General features: G+C 38.4%; 2 protein-coding genes across 3 annotated transcripts in view; one reads left to right on the top strand and one right to left on the bottom strand.

The window, feature by feature from the left end:
• The window catches only part of LOC134813593 (galactokinase-like), a 64,366-nt gene that overhangs the window by 15,931 nt on the left and 32,847 nt on the right, over positions 1-15,588 (top strand). The window lies entirely within an intron of this gene.
• On the bottom strand, positions 2,642-15,423 carry LOC134812182 (coiled-coil domain-containing protein 81-like). 2 transcript variants are annotated; one of them, XM_063819425.1, is made up of 12 exons: positions 13,448-15,423; positions 12,926-12,987; positions 11,081-11,237; positions 6,981-7,453; positions 6,677-6,818; positions 6,158-6,287; positions 4,995-5,172; positions 4,740-4,844; positions 4,104-4,579; positions 3,872-4,005; positions 3,727-3,754; positions 2,642-3,262 (listed from the first exon to the last, which is right to left on the bottom strand). In XM_063819425.1, the coding sequence occupies exons 1-12, from the start codon at positions 13,530-13,532 to the stop codon at positions 3,199-3,201; spliced, it is 2,034 nt and encodes a 677-aa protein (XP_063675495.1). In that variant the 5' UTR covers positions 13,533-15,423; the 3' UTR covers positions 2,642-3,198. The 2 variants fall into 2 exon arrangements, with proteins under 2 accessions (XP_063675495.1, XP_063675494.1); XM_063819424.1 differs by lacking the exon at positions 3,727-3,754.

Genomic DNA, 15,588 nt, shown 5'->3' with positions numbered 1-15,588 from the left:
CGTAGACACATGGCTATGTGAAGCTTCGATGCGCCGCGCAAATTATCATTTTTACTTCGAATCTGTAGGTTTATAATGTATAACCTATACTACCAAAACGCGCGCGCCGAGTTGGACTCTTCGACTGTCTTTATATATTTGAAACAACTATTTTACGAGTATCACCCGTTAATGGTTAACTTTGCATCGCAGACGAAATCGTTGCTTTGTTAATTCGCAGAGCAACGATCTAAATAGGAAAAATTGAATGACATCGTCGATCTTGATGGATGTTACTCGTTTAAATTTCTTCGAAGTAGCGCGCGCGCCGCTTTCTTCTTGAAATGGCAAGTGCTACGAAGCCAGACCATTAACCGGAACCGGGCCAGACCTGCATTAACAACATGGTCAACGTCGATCAAATTTCACCGTGTAATGCACGTATCCCATTATTATATAGGCACTTGATTTACATAATGTCATTGACGGATGTTACTCGTTTAAATTTCTTTGACATTTGAAGTACAACTTGATACATGTTTCGTATCCCGCGCCTCGCGCGCGAAAAGTGGCATGAAATGCAACGTATGTCAAAGTACAACGTAGCGCGCTCCGCGCCACTTTGTTCTTGATTCACGATGTCAATCCTTCGCAGCTCGGTGAGGCACAGTGGTGCATCTCGCCGATCTACCGAATTTACCGATCATCTACTAGGTGGTTGCGAGAAGAATTATTTGATGCACGGCGCGGCCCAGTAGTGCATCGCGCTACAACGTTCAATATGGAATTGAAATTATATTAAGGGGCAGGGGGGTCTTTATGAAATTTCTCTCGTAATCGATTTTCTATTTGCTTCTGATAAATAAAAGGAGAGTATTATCCATCGGCTGCTTTTGGTCCCATGAAAAAATACATTGTTCCTAGCCGAATTTTTTGCCGGTCAAAGGTCAATGGGAGGCCCCTCTCTATTATTAGGGGCCAGGGAGATCAGATCATGTCACTAATCAGTGACGTATAATTAGTGATGTGATCCATCAGTAAAATTTAACTGACCTAGAAATGGGCTAGATACAGGGTAGAGTTCACATGTACATCATAGCTGTGCATTAAGAAGTAAACATGATCTTTTAAGATTTGACCGCTCGACTCTTATATCACATATAAGGGACGGGAGCTCTTGCTAAAGGGGGGTTCTCGTATCTAGGGAGGTGAGACGTACGTGCCAAAGGCATGCAACGGGAGTGAGCCGATCAAGTGTTTTTAGGTATATATACTGGAAGATGATTGACGGTTGTTACTCGTCTAAATTTCTTCGATGTTCGAAGTAGCGCGCGCCGCTTTCTTGTTTCTTCTCGAAATGATGGCACGAGCTACGAAGTAGCGCGCGCCGGGCCAGATCATTAACAATGGTCAAGAAGATGATAGACAATAGTATCGCATTATATCAACATGCCTACCTTCTCCAAATTTATCTCTGGTCGGACAGGATGTAAACAGCTACTCGACTCTGATGGATACATTTACTCCCGGAAGAAGGACAAGTATTCAGCCCTCAAGTCTGCCTAGCGGTGCTGCAAGCACACTCCTCTTTCACAGAGGATTTAAATCCCGAGTGCATCGTCCAAAGACCTCTGTTCAAGAGTATGTGCGAGCTATCAAAGTGCAGCAAGTCATTACTGACTTTCACATCGACAGGTTGAGTGTTGGCAAGACACCCGCTAAGAGGCGAGTTGCCATACCCAACTCCACGATATCTGTTCTTTCTACTCAACATACTCTAGCAAGATCGAGTATTTGTTTACTGTAGCCTCAATGTTTGGGCACGATATTTAGTAAACTATAATTGATGTATTCAGTATTCAGTATTCAGTATTCAGTATTCAGTATTCAGTATTCAGTATTCAGTATTCAGTATTCAGTATTCAGTATTCAGTATTCAATAAATTTGATTAATTATCCTACGAAAAAATGTGTATTGACTTGTTAATTTAAATCAAAAGTAAGGGGTAAAACTGGGCTAGATGTAGGGTAGAGTTCACATGTTCTGTAAATCGTAGCTGGTGGATCATATCACTAATTATATGCGCTCCCTAGGAAAATCGAGTCTAAAAATCTATCTTCTCCTACATTTTTTGAGTAATCACCTTGAAACTTTCAGGATATGTTCATGTTCTAAAGACCATTTAGGAGATTCTGTTCGATCAGAATGTTACAGTTAAAATAGGCCTTAGAAAATGTTGTATTCGATTTTGAAAATCTTGGACCTCGTTTTTTGACGATTTTTACTTTAATCAGCATTTACTTGCAAAAGGGGTTGCAGCGTGTGTCAAGCATTTACTATGATGCCAACGCGCACCGATTCAACCTCAGACTGGTTCTGATGCTTTGTGGCATGTAGCCTCTGTAACACTAGCAAGAGGTCAGTGGGTCGAAAGACTGAAGAGATGCTTTAAAATTTGTATTAGACGATGGTGATTCCTTAAATCTGCATGCTTCCCGCCATGGATTTTGCAGTAGTCAATCTGCATGAATCAATTACATTAATAACGATTCACATGATCGACTTGGCAACAATATGTTTGTCTAATTTCTAAGTTATAAATATAAATTAGTGAATCTTCTATTTAGCTAGGTCATAGGTGTTCCAATAATACATAGTAAATTTGAACGAAAAAAATCTTTATTGTAATCGTTAAATAATGTGTTCTTAGTTTTCATTTGTACATAACATCATCCAAAAACTGTACATAAAAACTATACATCGTATATAACCATATGTCCTCTCGGATCGGTGATATGCATTCAGTTCAATGTTAATAACATGTCCATATAATCTGGGATATATTCTATAGTTATAGCTTAAAGTGTAAGCTGCCAGTTTACAATCAACTTTCAGGAAATGTAAGGAGATCAGAAAAATTGTTATCACATTTGAGTTATGTGTGCAAATATATGATTCGGAAGTATATCATTGTCTCAAATCATAATTCTCAAGTAAAAATTAAACCATCCAAACCCACTGTAAGTGTAAGTAATTCAAACCTAAAAGAAAATTTAAGCTAAATTAAAGTTTAAAGCTTCCTAAAAATTAAACATATCAATAATATGAATAAGAAGAGGTATGGTGTCCACCGATTTAAAAGTCTATGTTACTAAACCATGAGCCGGCACCCGGCAATATAACGACTCTCTTTCCACACGTTGGAGGTGCCAGCGTTTTCATAACATTTCTTGCACTGTTCGCAGCGTTTGTATTTGTCGCATTGATCGAGCAGCAGCGATCCTGTAGAGGGTAATGTTAGAGGAGACCTTGGTTTCCGGTAACAGATTGAGTTTTACCGTTCGTACATAAAAATCGTGCGGAGTTGAACCAAATGTTCTGTGCGATCAGCAATATCAATAGAATATACGTAAAAAGATGTATTGATGAGGTTATATTTTTAAGAATGTGACTATCAAGAAATTTCTATGGACTGCACCTGGCACCAGAAATGTGAGAGTCTACAAATGGATAAGGAAGGATATGAAAATAGTTTTCAGTGATAAGTTTGGTCAGATTTAGGAAAAGATTTGAGTGGCTACGTACGCTACTAAAGATAATATGCGTTGTGTGTATGATTCATATACTATTATATAAGTAAATTGAAAGACAAGTCCTAGCATAATTCCACTAGAAGGTTAGAAAAATGGCTCGAGTATTCAAATGCGCTGCACTGACAAAACGACTGCACTAAAAGGAGTGATCACCTATCCCAAATGTGAAGCAGAGTCAACCCTGGAGACATTCGGTCAAGTTAGAGCTTTGACATTTCTTAAGGTGCTAAGCAGTGAGCGGGGAATCATGATTTTAAAGTTTCAATCCTGATCAGACAGGAGTGAAGTGAAAATTAACCTGATTTCATCCGGTGTTTGAGTTCGTCAGTTTCACGTGACACCTTGAGTTGGCTTTGTGCCAACCAGCTTTTCTCCAAACCATCTCTTACCCCCTTTCTCATCAAATACTTCTTGTAGCATTCCTCTCGTAGCCTATAAGATCAGCAACTGATTATTTTGTACACAATAATGTTGATCAAAGTTAATAAGAAATAATATGAGGTGGATAATAATTCAAAAAGTAGACTTACTCTGTTTTGGCTCGTTCCAAGAGCTCAACTTCATATTTCACCGAATTCTGCTTTTCTTTTTCTACACCGTTTTTCTTGTCCTCCATCGCTTTCAGCTGATGTTTCATCACTTCTTTTGCCCTCTTTCGCATGTCCCTTACTCGTTCCGGAGTAACGTCGATCTTACCAAAAATGGGTCCTTCTGAATCGGGAACAGCAGGTGGAAACCGGAATGGCTGGTTTTGAAGCTGGCTATTGAGAGCGGTCTGGTATTGTTTTATGGCGGAAGCTTTGGACTCGATAAACCGCTGTTTGGAGGCAGCGAGCCCCTGAGTGAGATACGTCTGCTCGGCGCGTTCCTGCTTGTCAGTCTCACTTTTCTCTTTCTGGTGGCGGTCTGTTTTTATCTTTACTTGTCCATCCAGTATGTTGCTATATTGATCTTGTGTCAAATATCTACGCGGTACTGTTCCGCTTCGAGCGAAAATGTACGATTGCTGAAATTTTGCTGTGGTCAAGCGTACATGGATATGATGCCATATTCATGAGCATAATAATAAATAAACAGAGATTGGTAAACACTAAACAGCATGACATCAGCAGACACCAAATAAATGATTTCAGATTAAGAAAGCACGCGAAAATGTTAACATTTACATGGAAGGCTTTGTCAGGAACTTTCTCTTGTCGAACTTTTTCTGCCAGAACAAGATTAGACTCAGCAACTTCTTTACACATTTCCTTCTCGCGTGAGACATACCGCTGTAAAATATTAGCGTTACACAAACCAGTCAGTTGAATCAACCCGGCATGATATTCTGAAGACTGGGAATTTTAAACAACACTATTATTTGTACACTGCCGATTTTCATGAGAATTTATCGAAAAGTGGAAGAACGGTAAGCCGCAAACCCGTTCTTGGTCGTAAAACTGATCATCTTTAAACATCTGGTACTGTTGCAGAACGCGGTCTAGTTCCTGCTCGGCCTTGGCCTTCTCCTCCGTGAAGGATATTGGAATATTACGGCGCTGCCTCTGGTGACACAGATAACACAGCTCCTGGCCAGAGTTGTGCTTGCAACCAGCCGCCCTGCAAATATTGGTAAATTTCAACTAACTACAGATTTTAACTAAATCAAATCATACTTGAACCAACTCTTGATATACCGTTCGTTAGAAGATTTAAAACACCAGTTGGTAATACGTAGAATCAGCTAGGCTATTATTATAAGTATAGCCTTGTATTATTGATGGCCAAATACCTGCGCCCGTGTTTAACTTTACGGTTATCGTACATGTTGAGGAGGTACATGTCGAGGAGGTAACGATACTATGAAGTGAGACAGTGACATTTATTCGAATAGATAAAACGATGGGTGTTGCAGCTATGACAAAGGCATATAGCCGAAACGTCGACAATACATCATGTATTTGGTTTTACAATTACAGTGAGTGTAGACTCTCATTTCGTCTCCAGTATTGTCAATTAATTCCGAGATACAGTAAAACCCCAATTTACGGCCAACCCGGTTAACCGCGGCAATTTTCTTCCCTGCAAATGGGGGCTGAACTATTAACAATAACATGCATTACTTGAAAAATCAAAACCCCGATTTAACGCGGTAAATTGAGCTTGAGGTTTTACTGTATGTATGCTTTTTGACCAAAAAGACTGTTGGTGTCATAGATACATAACAAAACAAAATGATAAATACTCTAACTAAAACCGGCTTCAAAGTGGACTGAAGAAACAGAAAGGCATGAAATAGGACAGATCACGCTGCATTATGGTAGACTGCTTAACAATTAGGATGATTTATAACTTTATAACCTTATAATGGCCTCTAGTAAATGCCAAGCTGATCTTTGTTCGACGCAGACGTTTATTTGTCCATTGCATCATTGAGCTGGAGTACCCTGTGCACTATGGCAACGGGCCTGGCTACAATGTAAGATGTCGACGGGGACAGCGAGGGGCTTGAATATTAATAAATGGTAAATGGTTTAACTACTGAATCTATTACTTCGTTACCTTCTTAGTAATGTGACATAAAGCTTTGCTAATTACGACTCACAATTCTGGCGACAGAGGTTTCTTGGCTTCTTCCTCGGAAACGATGACAGTTTGTAACGGATCTTTAAACGTTGTCTTAATCTCCTTCTCTGGGAGCGGTTCTTCCTCTTTTACTTTTACTGGCTTCAGATCTGCGTAGCACGGTTAATAGTGGGGGGGGGGGGGGGGGGGGAATAGTAGATTATAAAGTAGACTGTTAATTATCTGGGTAAATATTTAATAGAAACGATAAGACGAATAAACAAATCTCTGTGTTCTAATTAACGAGGACAGACAACCAAATGAGCATCTCTGGGGGGAGTAGGGGCCTATCTCCTGCTCCTCGTACCAGCCAAAATAACAAACGAACAAACAAACTACCAATTATGAAACGTGAATTACAAAGCGATTAAAAACAGTTAAGAAGTAAGATAGGCTCCAAAGAAATGAAGTTACTTATGAGACTAGCCAATTAAACGACTGAATTGCTTAACAAAAGAAAACTAACCAATAAACAGAACAGATGAAAAGTATGCAATACCTGATTTTTTGATCTTGCTTATATTTTCCAGTTTTGGTATTTCCATCCCACCGTCGTAAGCTAAAACATCGCTACAGAAACTAGATCTAGTTGGCGGTGCTGGCAGATCAAACTTCACCTCAAGTTCATTCGGGACCTCGTCCTGATAATGAACATGATTAGAGAATCAGTAATCCTCCCCATCAAAAAATTTGCGAAATCATCGATATCTGAATAATAGGACTCACATTTATCACTTTAAATTTAAGAATATTTATTAGTAATTTCTAAAATACATTTCAGTAATGTTTGAATTAAGTTGTACCTCATCGACGGTTCCAAGAGGCGAAAGGGTGAGGTTTCCACCGTGGTTACTAATCACTGATGGGGGTCTATCTGGTATTTCATCCTCAGTTTTTGTGTTCGTCCAGATATTTCTATTGCTGGCACTTGGTAAAACGTATGTGTTAGGTCTCATGCTAGACATAGAGCTCATCATCGAACTTCTCGAAATGAAGGAGTCAGTTGTATGGGGTCGAGATAAAAGATGAGATGTCATCAGAGACCTGGTTCCATCTATTGTTCGTAGGAAATCTTTAAAGAATTTCATCTTCGCCTTGCCGTCTTTGACTACCAACTGACCGATGTCTTTGAATGCGAGATACGAATGTTTTCTCGAGTTAACTGTGCGTGAAAATGTAGATATGAGCTCTCGAATGCATGTGTCAACAACATCTCTGTCTACGCCAATCTCCATCGAAATGGCAGCCAAGTTCAGTTGAACAACCGGCACCTCTCCTGAGAAAATGTATCATGAAAGGCCAGGGGTCATGAAGTCGAATACTCTGATTTTTAAAAAGTTGGTTTCGGATGTCATGACATAAAATTGTTTTAAACAATAGGGCAAAGCACATAATTTTGTCATTTTTTGGCAATTTTCCGACTGCCTGATATAAACCATGGGTTTTAACCTCGTCTGAAATTCCGATTTAGATGAAACCTCCACCATGTTATAGTAGACAGTTGCAGTCTAGGCAAGTTCTAACACAAAAATGATCGAAATTGCTGGGGTTGAAGATGTTCAAAAAAATTATTTTGAAAAAAATGACAAAATTTGGTGACTTTACTTAATTTTGTCACCCCGAACCTAATTTTGTCACTTGAAGATTGTGCAAAAAGTAACCGTTTCTCGGTATTTTAGACTACCTGGATGCATCATTCGAGCGCTTTTTTACCAACATTGACCTCAAAAATCCCAAAGATATGATGTTTTCATAGTTTTGTAGCTTGATGAAAAGATGACACTTTTTGGGTATCTAATCTTAGAAAATAGCCCCAAATGCCCCTGAAACCACTGGCATCTTGAAAAACGATTGGTTCTAGGCCTAGGTTGAAATTTTCATGTCTGTAGATAGATCACTTGCTTAGTAATTTCATCAAATATTTTGTTAGTCATTTTAGATTGAAAAAATCCACCTAATATTTCTCGGCGAAAATATGCTATTATAAGTGTTATAAGTGCCTTATACATATCCTATGGGCAAAAAAACTTCAGAATAGTTGTATAAGGCCATTTTCAACACAATCTGTGACTTACAAGAAATTTGAGAAAGGTCGATTTTTTTGACAAAATTAGGTACTTTTGGCAAAATCGAACCTAATTTTGTCACCCTCTGTAACTTGAACAATAATTGCACTAGAGACTTGAAAATTTGTACGTATACTTCTGCTGTAGAAAATATTTGAAATATGCAATGGCATGAAGCTAGCTCAATTACTTTTGAAATAGCAATAAATCAAAATTTTGAAAATTCCTTAAGAAAACCTTAAGGATCTTATTTATTTTTCGGGTTAACAGTTTCGCCTTCATTTTTGACACAGATGCATAAGAGCTATAAACTTAAACTTTGTACGAGCAGTTTCAGCAAAGTCTAAGCTTTCTTTTTATACACAATCCTTTTCTTTCAAGCTGAAATTCCGAGCCGAGGCAGTTTTTCAGAGCAAAATGACAAAATTAGGTACCCTGACAAAATTATGTGCCTTACTTACCCTATGTCCTTTTTGGGGGATGGTATGGTTCATTTCAAGATTAATAATTTAGTCATTGAGCGAGGGCGCGCAATATAAATCGAATCGCGTGCGTAAATAGAATGACAATATTCATCACGAAAATGTTCTCGCGGCAGCTCGCAAGCACACAAGCCAAACGTGTTCCAAGTAATATGTTTCCAAATATTATCATTATGATTGAGGCATACCGCATAAGGTCACGCAAGTACAGCCCTAGTTGGTTTCTGACATTTCCAACATTAAAAGGTTTACTTTCAGAGCATAGCCAATGGAAAAATTGTGTGTGTGTCTGAGCTGGATTATCTTTGAGTCTTCAAGTAGTGAGTAGTCTTATCAATACTGCATGTATACCGCTAGTAGACTTGAAGACTACTAGTCTTCATAGTACCAACATGTAGTATTTAATATAGGACAGATGGAAGTTTGGAGCTCGTATTGTAGTTTCTCTTGAATTTCTACAGAGAAGCCTTCGCAGACATCAGAATCAGCGTATTTTCTGAAGACTTGGGCGGGGATTGGAACTTCCACCCCTCGACATTTCACCCCTGCTCTACAAACAAGGCTCGAAGGCAAAGATAAGAGCTAGGGTTAGTGATGGTTTGGGTCAGGGTTGGGAGTGGATTTAGGACCATGCTTAGATGCACGTGTAAAGTCACATCTGAGTCTTATTATTTTGGATTGAAACGGAGGATCAATTAATGTCGTACACCCGATTCTGTCTGATTTACCGCAATATGACAGCATAACCAGTGGATCAGGGTAGACGAAAGAATGAGCCCATAAATATCCTGTCTCCGTGTAATATGCACCGCTTAGTTTTGTTCTTAACCACATGTAATTTACATACTTTAGTTAGTTTAGGCCACACAAGGAAGAAATCTGAACAAATAATTCGTTTATTGCTGTTGTATACAGACCATGAGCTACAATATAATCAAATCTATTTGAGGCGGGAACCATGGCACTGGCAACTTACAGAAAGCTGCTGTGGCTTAGGTGCCATGCTGCACCAACCGAGTGAGTGAGCATTTTCATTATGTGGCCAGAGTAGTAATCAATTTATCTGGTTTTATAGCAGTTTTTGAGCAATGAAACGATCTTCTTTTCTTTACGTGGTCAGAGAAGTAATATTTTTTGGCTTCTTCACTGAGATCTTGAGTAGTGTAACGAATTTCATTTCTTTGTGTGGTCAGAGTGAGAGATACTGGGTGTCTAGTTCAGGGCAAGTGCAAGCTGGTCATACTTAAACTTAAGCAAGGACATTCTATGCAGCTATTTTGAGTCTATTTCATGAACTTGTACATTCATCTATTCATGATCATTCGGTCAGACCGCAAACTAAGTCTGAAAGCCATTCACAAAGTGAGTATTATCAGGGGGAAAGGGAGCGAAATGGATGAAATATGCCATAATGCAGACTTGGTTTATATTTTACAGTAACCGATCGTTCACTTATTACGTAAGATTTTGGCCATTTAAGATCCCCTCTCCCTCTGGCCTCCCTAGCGTATTACGTAACTGGGTAACAGTAGGTCTGAAATTATACACCAAATTATAAGTTGCATTCAAGCACTCCACGCGAGTTAAGCTGGCTCCCTACACGTACCATCAAATATTTCAAATTTCATATCATAATCCGTCTAGTTGTGTAAAAGCTTAAAAGCACGATTAGTTGTTAAAGAAGTTATGGAGAAGTTAGGGAGGGAAGCAAAGTCGCAAGCAAGCTTTAAAGTGTGTTTTAAATCAAAGCTTTTATCACTGCCAATGCTTGCAAGGTGCAAAACTTTCCCACAATTATTAAATAAAGGTATTTTATAGAATAATGGTGCACGTTCCATATCAAATTCAGATTTTAAACGTTTTTCTTGACAGAAATTTACCATCGATTTTACAGAAGTGTTAAAGACTTTCTTCTCGCGAAAACTTTACAGTGAAATAAAAATAATTTTAAAATATGAGTTGCGGTTTGATCCTTTGAATAAAATGAACAATTCACGAGGAAAGATAGTAAAATCCATAACGTGACCGTAAATAATTGCACAATGAAATGTGTTAATTGAACAAAGAAATGTTAATCTCGTAGATTAAGTATGAAAAGGGATACTGCACTGATATCTTGGTAGTTTTAATAGTAGTTTAATTTCAAATGTGTAATGTATCAAGCAAAAAATTATTTTCAAATGCCATATTTTGATTTCGTTGTCAAGTCTCCTTAAAATTAATCATCTTCATCATTCCTGATTTCGACAACGTAGAAAAAGAGCGTCCTCGGACATAGTTCATAGAAATACATATAGGAAAGTAGCTCGTTAATAATGACCTACTTTAAAATCATTAAAAACTTATTTCACTTACCAGGAGATTGATATTTAGCGTAAGTAATTCCGTGTAGTTTGGCGAATTTCTCTGACAGTACAAAGATGGGTCTCTGAACATACACGCGTCGGTCACTTCCCAGATCTAGGGATCTCTTCAGAACAGAGAACATTCCTAACCCCGTCATGTTAACCGCCTGAAGATAGGGTTATTGAGAACATTCCTAGTACCGTAGTAGGTGCACACTACATTCCTAGTACCGTAGTAGGTGCACAGTGCAAACTGCATTAAAGCATTAAGTATAGCGGTTACAAATGTCTTCATTTGAAGGATGGTATGTTTACCACACTGTTCGGGGTTGTTCAGGACGGCAGTAAAATGATATATTTACCAGATTATTCAGTATAAGAACTGTTGAAGATGGTACGTTTATCATATTATTCAGGATGGTAGTATGGGCCACATTGCGACACGAGCCATGCTTGCTACATACTCACTCCTCTTCACGCTACCAATCTAATGAATTAAATTTTAGCCAGCAAATCTGCTTTATTTCTCAAAATAGCACATAGTGTCTCATCCTAACATGTACACATGTACGCGTACGCTCATTGCTCGCTGCTTTCTTAATTTCCCACCGTGTTTCGGGAAAATTCGACAACATATTCAGAGAACTCGAAAATGATGCGCATTACACATATCATGCTAAAACTGCACAATCCTTGCACAGGATTGAAGAGAGGAGACCAGGGACAAGCAGGAGAGCAAGATAAATACAGTGTGTTTACTTGTTTGTTATTTTGCAAGCACGGTCAGCGCCAGATATAATGGAAGTGGCAAGTTGGTGTGTAGCCATTACATCACATGATCGTTTCAACATAAATAGCGTCCTGGCTACAACTCAAACATTGGTGCTCGGACTGGTATTTAGGCATTGGAGCACAGCTTTATTAAAGTTTACTTTATTTATTTATTATTTATAAGTTTTGACCTATATACAGCATGACAAGGGATTACTACAGTGAAAGGTTGGCAGTCAGAGATTTTCAATTATTATCATTATTAATTATTCAAGAATTAAGAAATGGCTCAAATTCTAACCATATGGACCACTTCATGCAAAACAAACCGCGAGTAAGATCAGTTTTATACATAAACCAAGTTGTACAATGAGAGCTGAAAATTTCGCTGAGAATTTTGACTCGTCATGATAATTCAATGAGACTTTAAAAATAAATTGAAAAGATTTAATTTGCACAATTACAATCAATCTGGTGATCATTGTGTTAGCTATAACTGTTACCACGTCTCTGACCGGCGGTTAAGTAAAACTTAACGTTGAACACCATCAAAACAATTACAGCTGTTCTAGATACTTCCCTTTAAAACCGCTGAACACTGAACAGAGAGAGAGAGAGAGAGAGTTTAAATGAAAACCCGACCTGGCGAAGTGTTACAAATTGGATGGTTTAGTTTGTGGTGGGAGAGACGTCAGCTACAAATCTTGACGAATGAAGCACCTGCAAAATGGAGGAGTGCCCAAGATTGTGCCTTAAATTCAGTCCTTTGGAAGGAAACCACATCTAACTTCAAAACATGCACGTTGGTTTTTTGTAGCAGTTGTTTCCAAAACAAAGTCTGTTATTCCTGTGTTAAAGATACTGCATCTTAGACAATATCTGGTTAATATTCGTGGTTTATTATATGTAACGGTGTTGAACTAAGTAGGTCACCATAGAAACTAAATGCTCTTAATTCGCCAGATCCTGTTACAGCGATTAGATATTCGGGTCACCTCACAACAGCCAAACAAATGAAATTGGCGTACTATAACTTAGATATTTGCAATTAGGAAGTAGAGCTGTAGTTACAGAGATTTATTACCTTGTTCTGCAGGAGCTGTCTGACGATGAATTGCGAGACATTCTGCCAGACGAACAAAACATCTGAAATATAACAATTATCCTTTTTAGTGTATATTGTATAATATGTAATTAAATACAACAGTACTTCGAGACACAACATCTTCACAGAGTCTGTCATGCTTAACATTGAGAGACAGGAGCTTGCTTGTCAATGAATTATAATACAAATAGTGGTTAACTCACAAAGTTAGTCGTTTGGATAATGACAATTGTAACGAGATAAGACAAATAAGACAAATATTAAACTAATTATAAAGGTTTTGTATAGAAACCTACTCGGCCTGCACAGAGTATAACTGTATAACAGCTCATGTTTCAAGACATAATGCCGGTCCCCCAAAAAAGGGCGGTTTACTGCAAGCATGACGACTTTGTCAAGGTTTAGTTTAACCTAAAGCTAACAAGTAGTTATAACAGATTCTGGATTCATCGATTAAAATATTGTCAGAGTATCTGAGGGTGTCTCACTTTGAGAACTTACCTTCAACAGAAAGGTTGGCAGGAATAAGGGAGTATTTGCATTTTTTAGCTTCTTGAACAAGTGAATAGTTGAGCTCACCCGACATACTGTCTGGACATTCTATTCCGAAGGAATTATATACATTTCAAGCCTAAACCCTGTGAATATTTGTTAAACACACTTAGATGAATTTGTCTTTTACTAAATCGCGTTTCAGGAAGCTTTTTTGCTGACTGTGATTGAAAATAAAACATTATTTACAAATCTGTGTTAACTCTACATGCTAGGTATCGATTGAACTGTTTGTGATTATCATCAGATTGTTTGGATTAAGATATTAACATGTATTAACACCGCCCATTCATTCTAAACTGTTAAATGCGCTGTATTTATGCCGTGGTCGCCGACGAAAATTTGATTTTTTTCTCGAATTAATTAGCTTAAACGTGTGACTCGGCATGGTGGTGTCTAACCTTGAGTGTTGGTTGATAAGCAGTGATGCAGCAAGAAGCTTTACTGCCCTCTGTGCCGAGAAAATGCCGCCACAAAACATCAAATGTACAACAAGCTACCGACAACTTTGTTAAATATTCAGCAACATGTATAATTTCGAAGAAATTTGAATGTTATATCAAAAAATTTGATTTCGAGGAAACTCTTCTTTAAAACAGTAAACTTGAACAATATCCCCGCTTCAAAGCGTTGCAGTAAATAAATTGGTCAATCATCAAAATCAAATAAATCCATATCGCACTTTTTGGAATTTTCAGCGTCACTAAGACAACAATCCCAAAAGAAGATGTGTCTATTTCCATCCTGAAAAGGTTGCGTGTAATCATGATGGGACTGTTCAATCCTGCAGCTCATAACACTACATCTCCACCTTCCACAATGAGCCCCACTGTTATTACCATTCTCTGTTTCCTGCTGCTGCTGCTGCTCCAACAGGGATATCTGTACTCTCAGCGACGTTAAGGACTCATCAACCTGGTTCTGATTAGCGTGTCTGATGAGGAGCCTGTCGTTGACTTGTCTGGTCAGTTCATCTGACCGCGTGTCCTGTTGCTGGCGGATATGCTCCTCGTGCTGTTCTTTAAACAGCTGAGACAAAACTGCGATATCATCAGTCTGGTTCTCCAGAAGATCTTGTAGGTTTACAGGAGAGGGATCTTTATCTGTCGTTGTTGTCATCATGGCAGTCAGTTTACCGGGTTGTAACCCATTGCTGTCCGGTTAAATTTCAAGCACAGAACACAGTAAATACAAACTGCATATGAAAACTAAAGTTGTATTTCATTGATTACTTTAAGACGCTTTAATTTAAATATCGCAGAGAGTCGTCATAACAAAAATAGTATGCAGAATCTACAAGCATATAAGTTAAGATAACACATTTAACAGTACAGTTTGTTTTGACTGTAGAGAAGTTACAACTCACAATCACTAATTCTTAACCGAATTCACTTAAATCGTTAATCAATCGCAGGAATGTATTCCAGTTTAAACCAGATTTCACCTAACAGATAAACTCAATTCATATTTCATCCACTACAGACTTCATTTCAGAGGTATCTGCAGCGGATAAGTTTCGATGCATATAAAATCATAATCAACCAAAAGCTCATAGCTAAGCAAGTCGTTAGAATTTTACCAGCTATCGGCTTGCGCTGTACTAATGAAACTGATAAAAATTGCCCTCAACTACGCAACATGGCAATTTCTGTACGGGACTGCTCAAAACTCAGAGCACCACCAAATAGTTACCGTGACTAATATCGCTAGCTGGCACTGCAAATGTGTGAGTGCATCATTGCAGTGATGGCTGATTGTAAAATTCCGCTAAACCGACAACCGCGACTGGTTTAAATAGTTGGAGTAAGCTTGAAAGCTGGCAACATTAGGAGCAGCAAACGTGGATGGGATTCATCAGCAAATGATCAAGATGGACGGGTCTGCACCTTGAATGAACATAAAACAGTGATAAGGGTTCCTGTTCTTGCCGGGTTCCCTAAATGTTGCTATAGAAATTTTCTACTCCGCATACATTTATATTGCGCAAAATTGCAAGTAAAAATAAGTAAAGGATCACGCGCGGCGTGATTGTGTAGCTGAAAGTGAGTCATAAATTAATGAATATTGATTCCCATTTTAAAGTTTTCTAA

The sequence above is a fragment of the Bolinopsis microptera genome, chromosome 3 (assembly GCF_026151205.1).
Source record: "Bolinopsis microptera isolate Bmic1 chromosome 3, MBARI_Bmic_1.0, whole genome shotgun sequence".
NCBI classification, from domain to species: Eukaryota; Metazoa; Ctenophora; class Tentaculata; order Lobata; family Bolinopsidae; genus Bolinopsis; species Bolinopsis microptera.
Note: the sequence above shows the minus strand (reverse complement) of the source record. Positions and strands in the feature narration are given on the sequence as shown.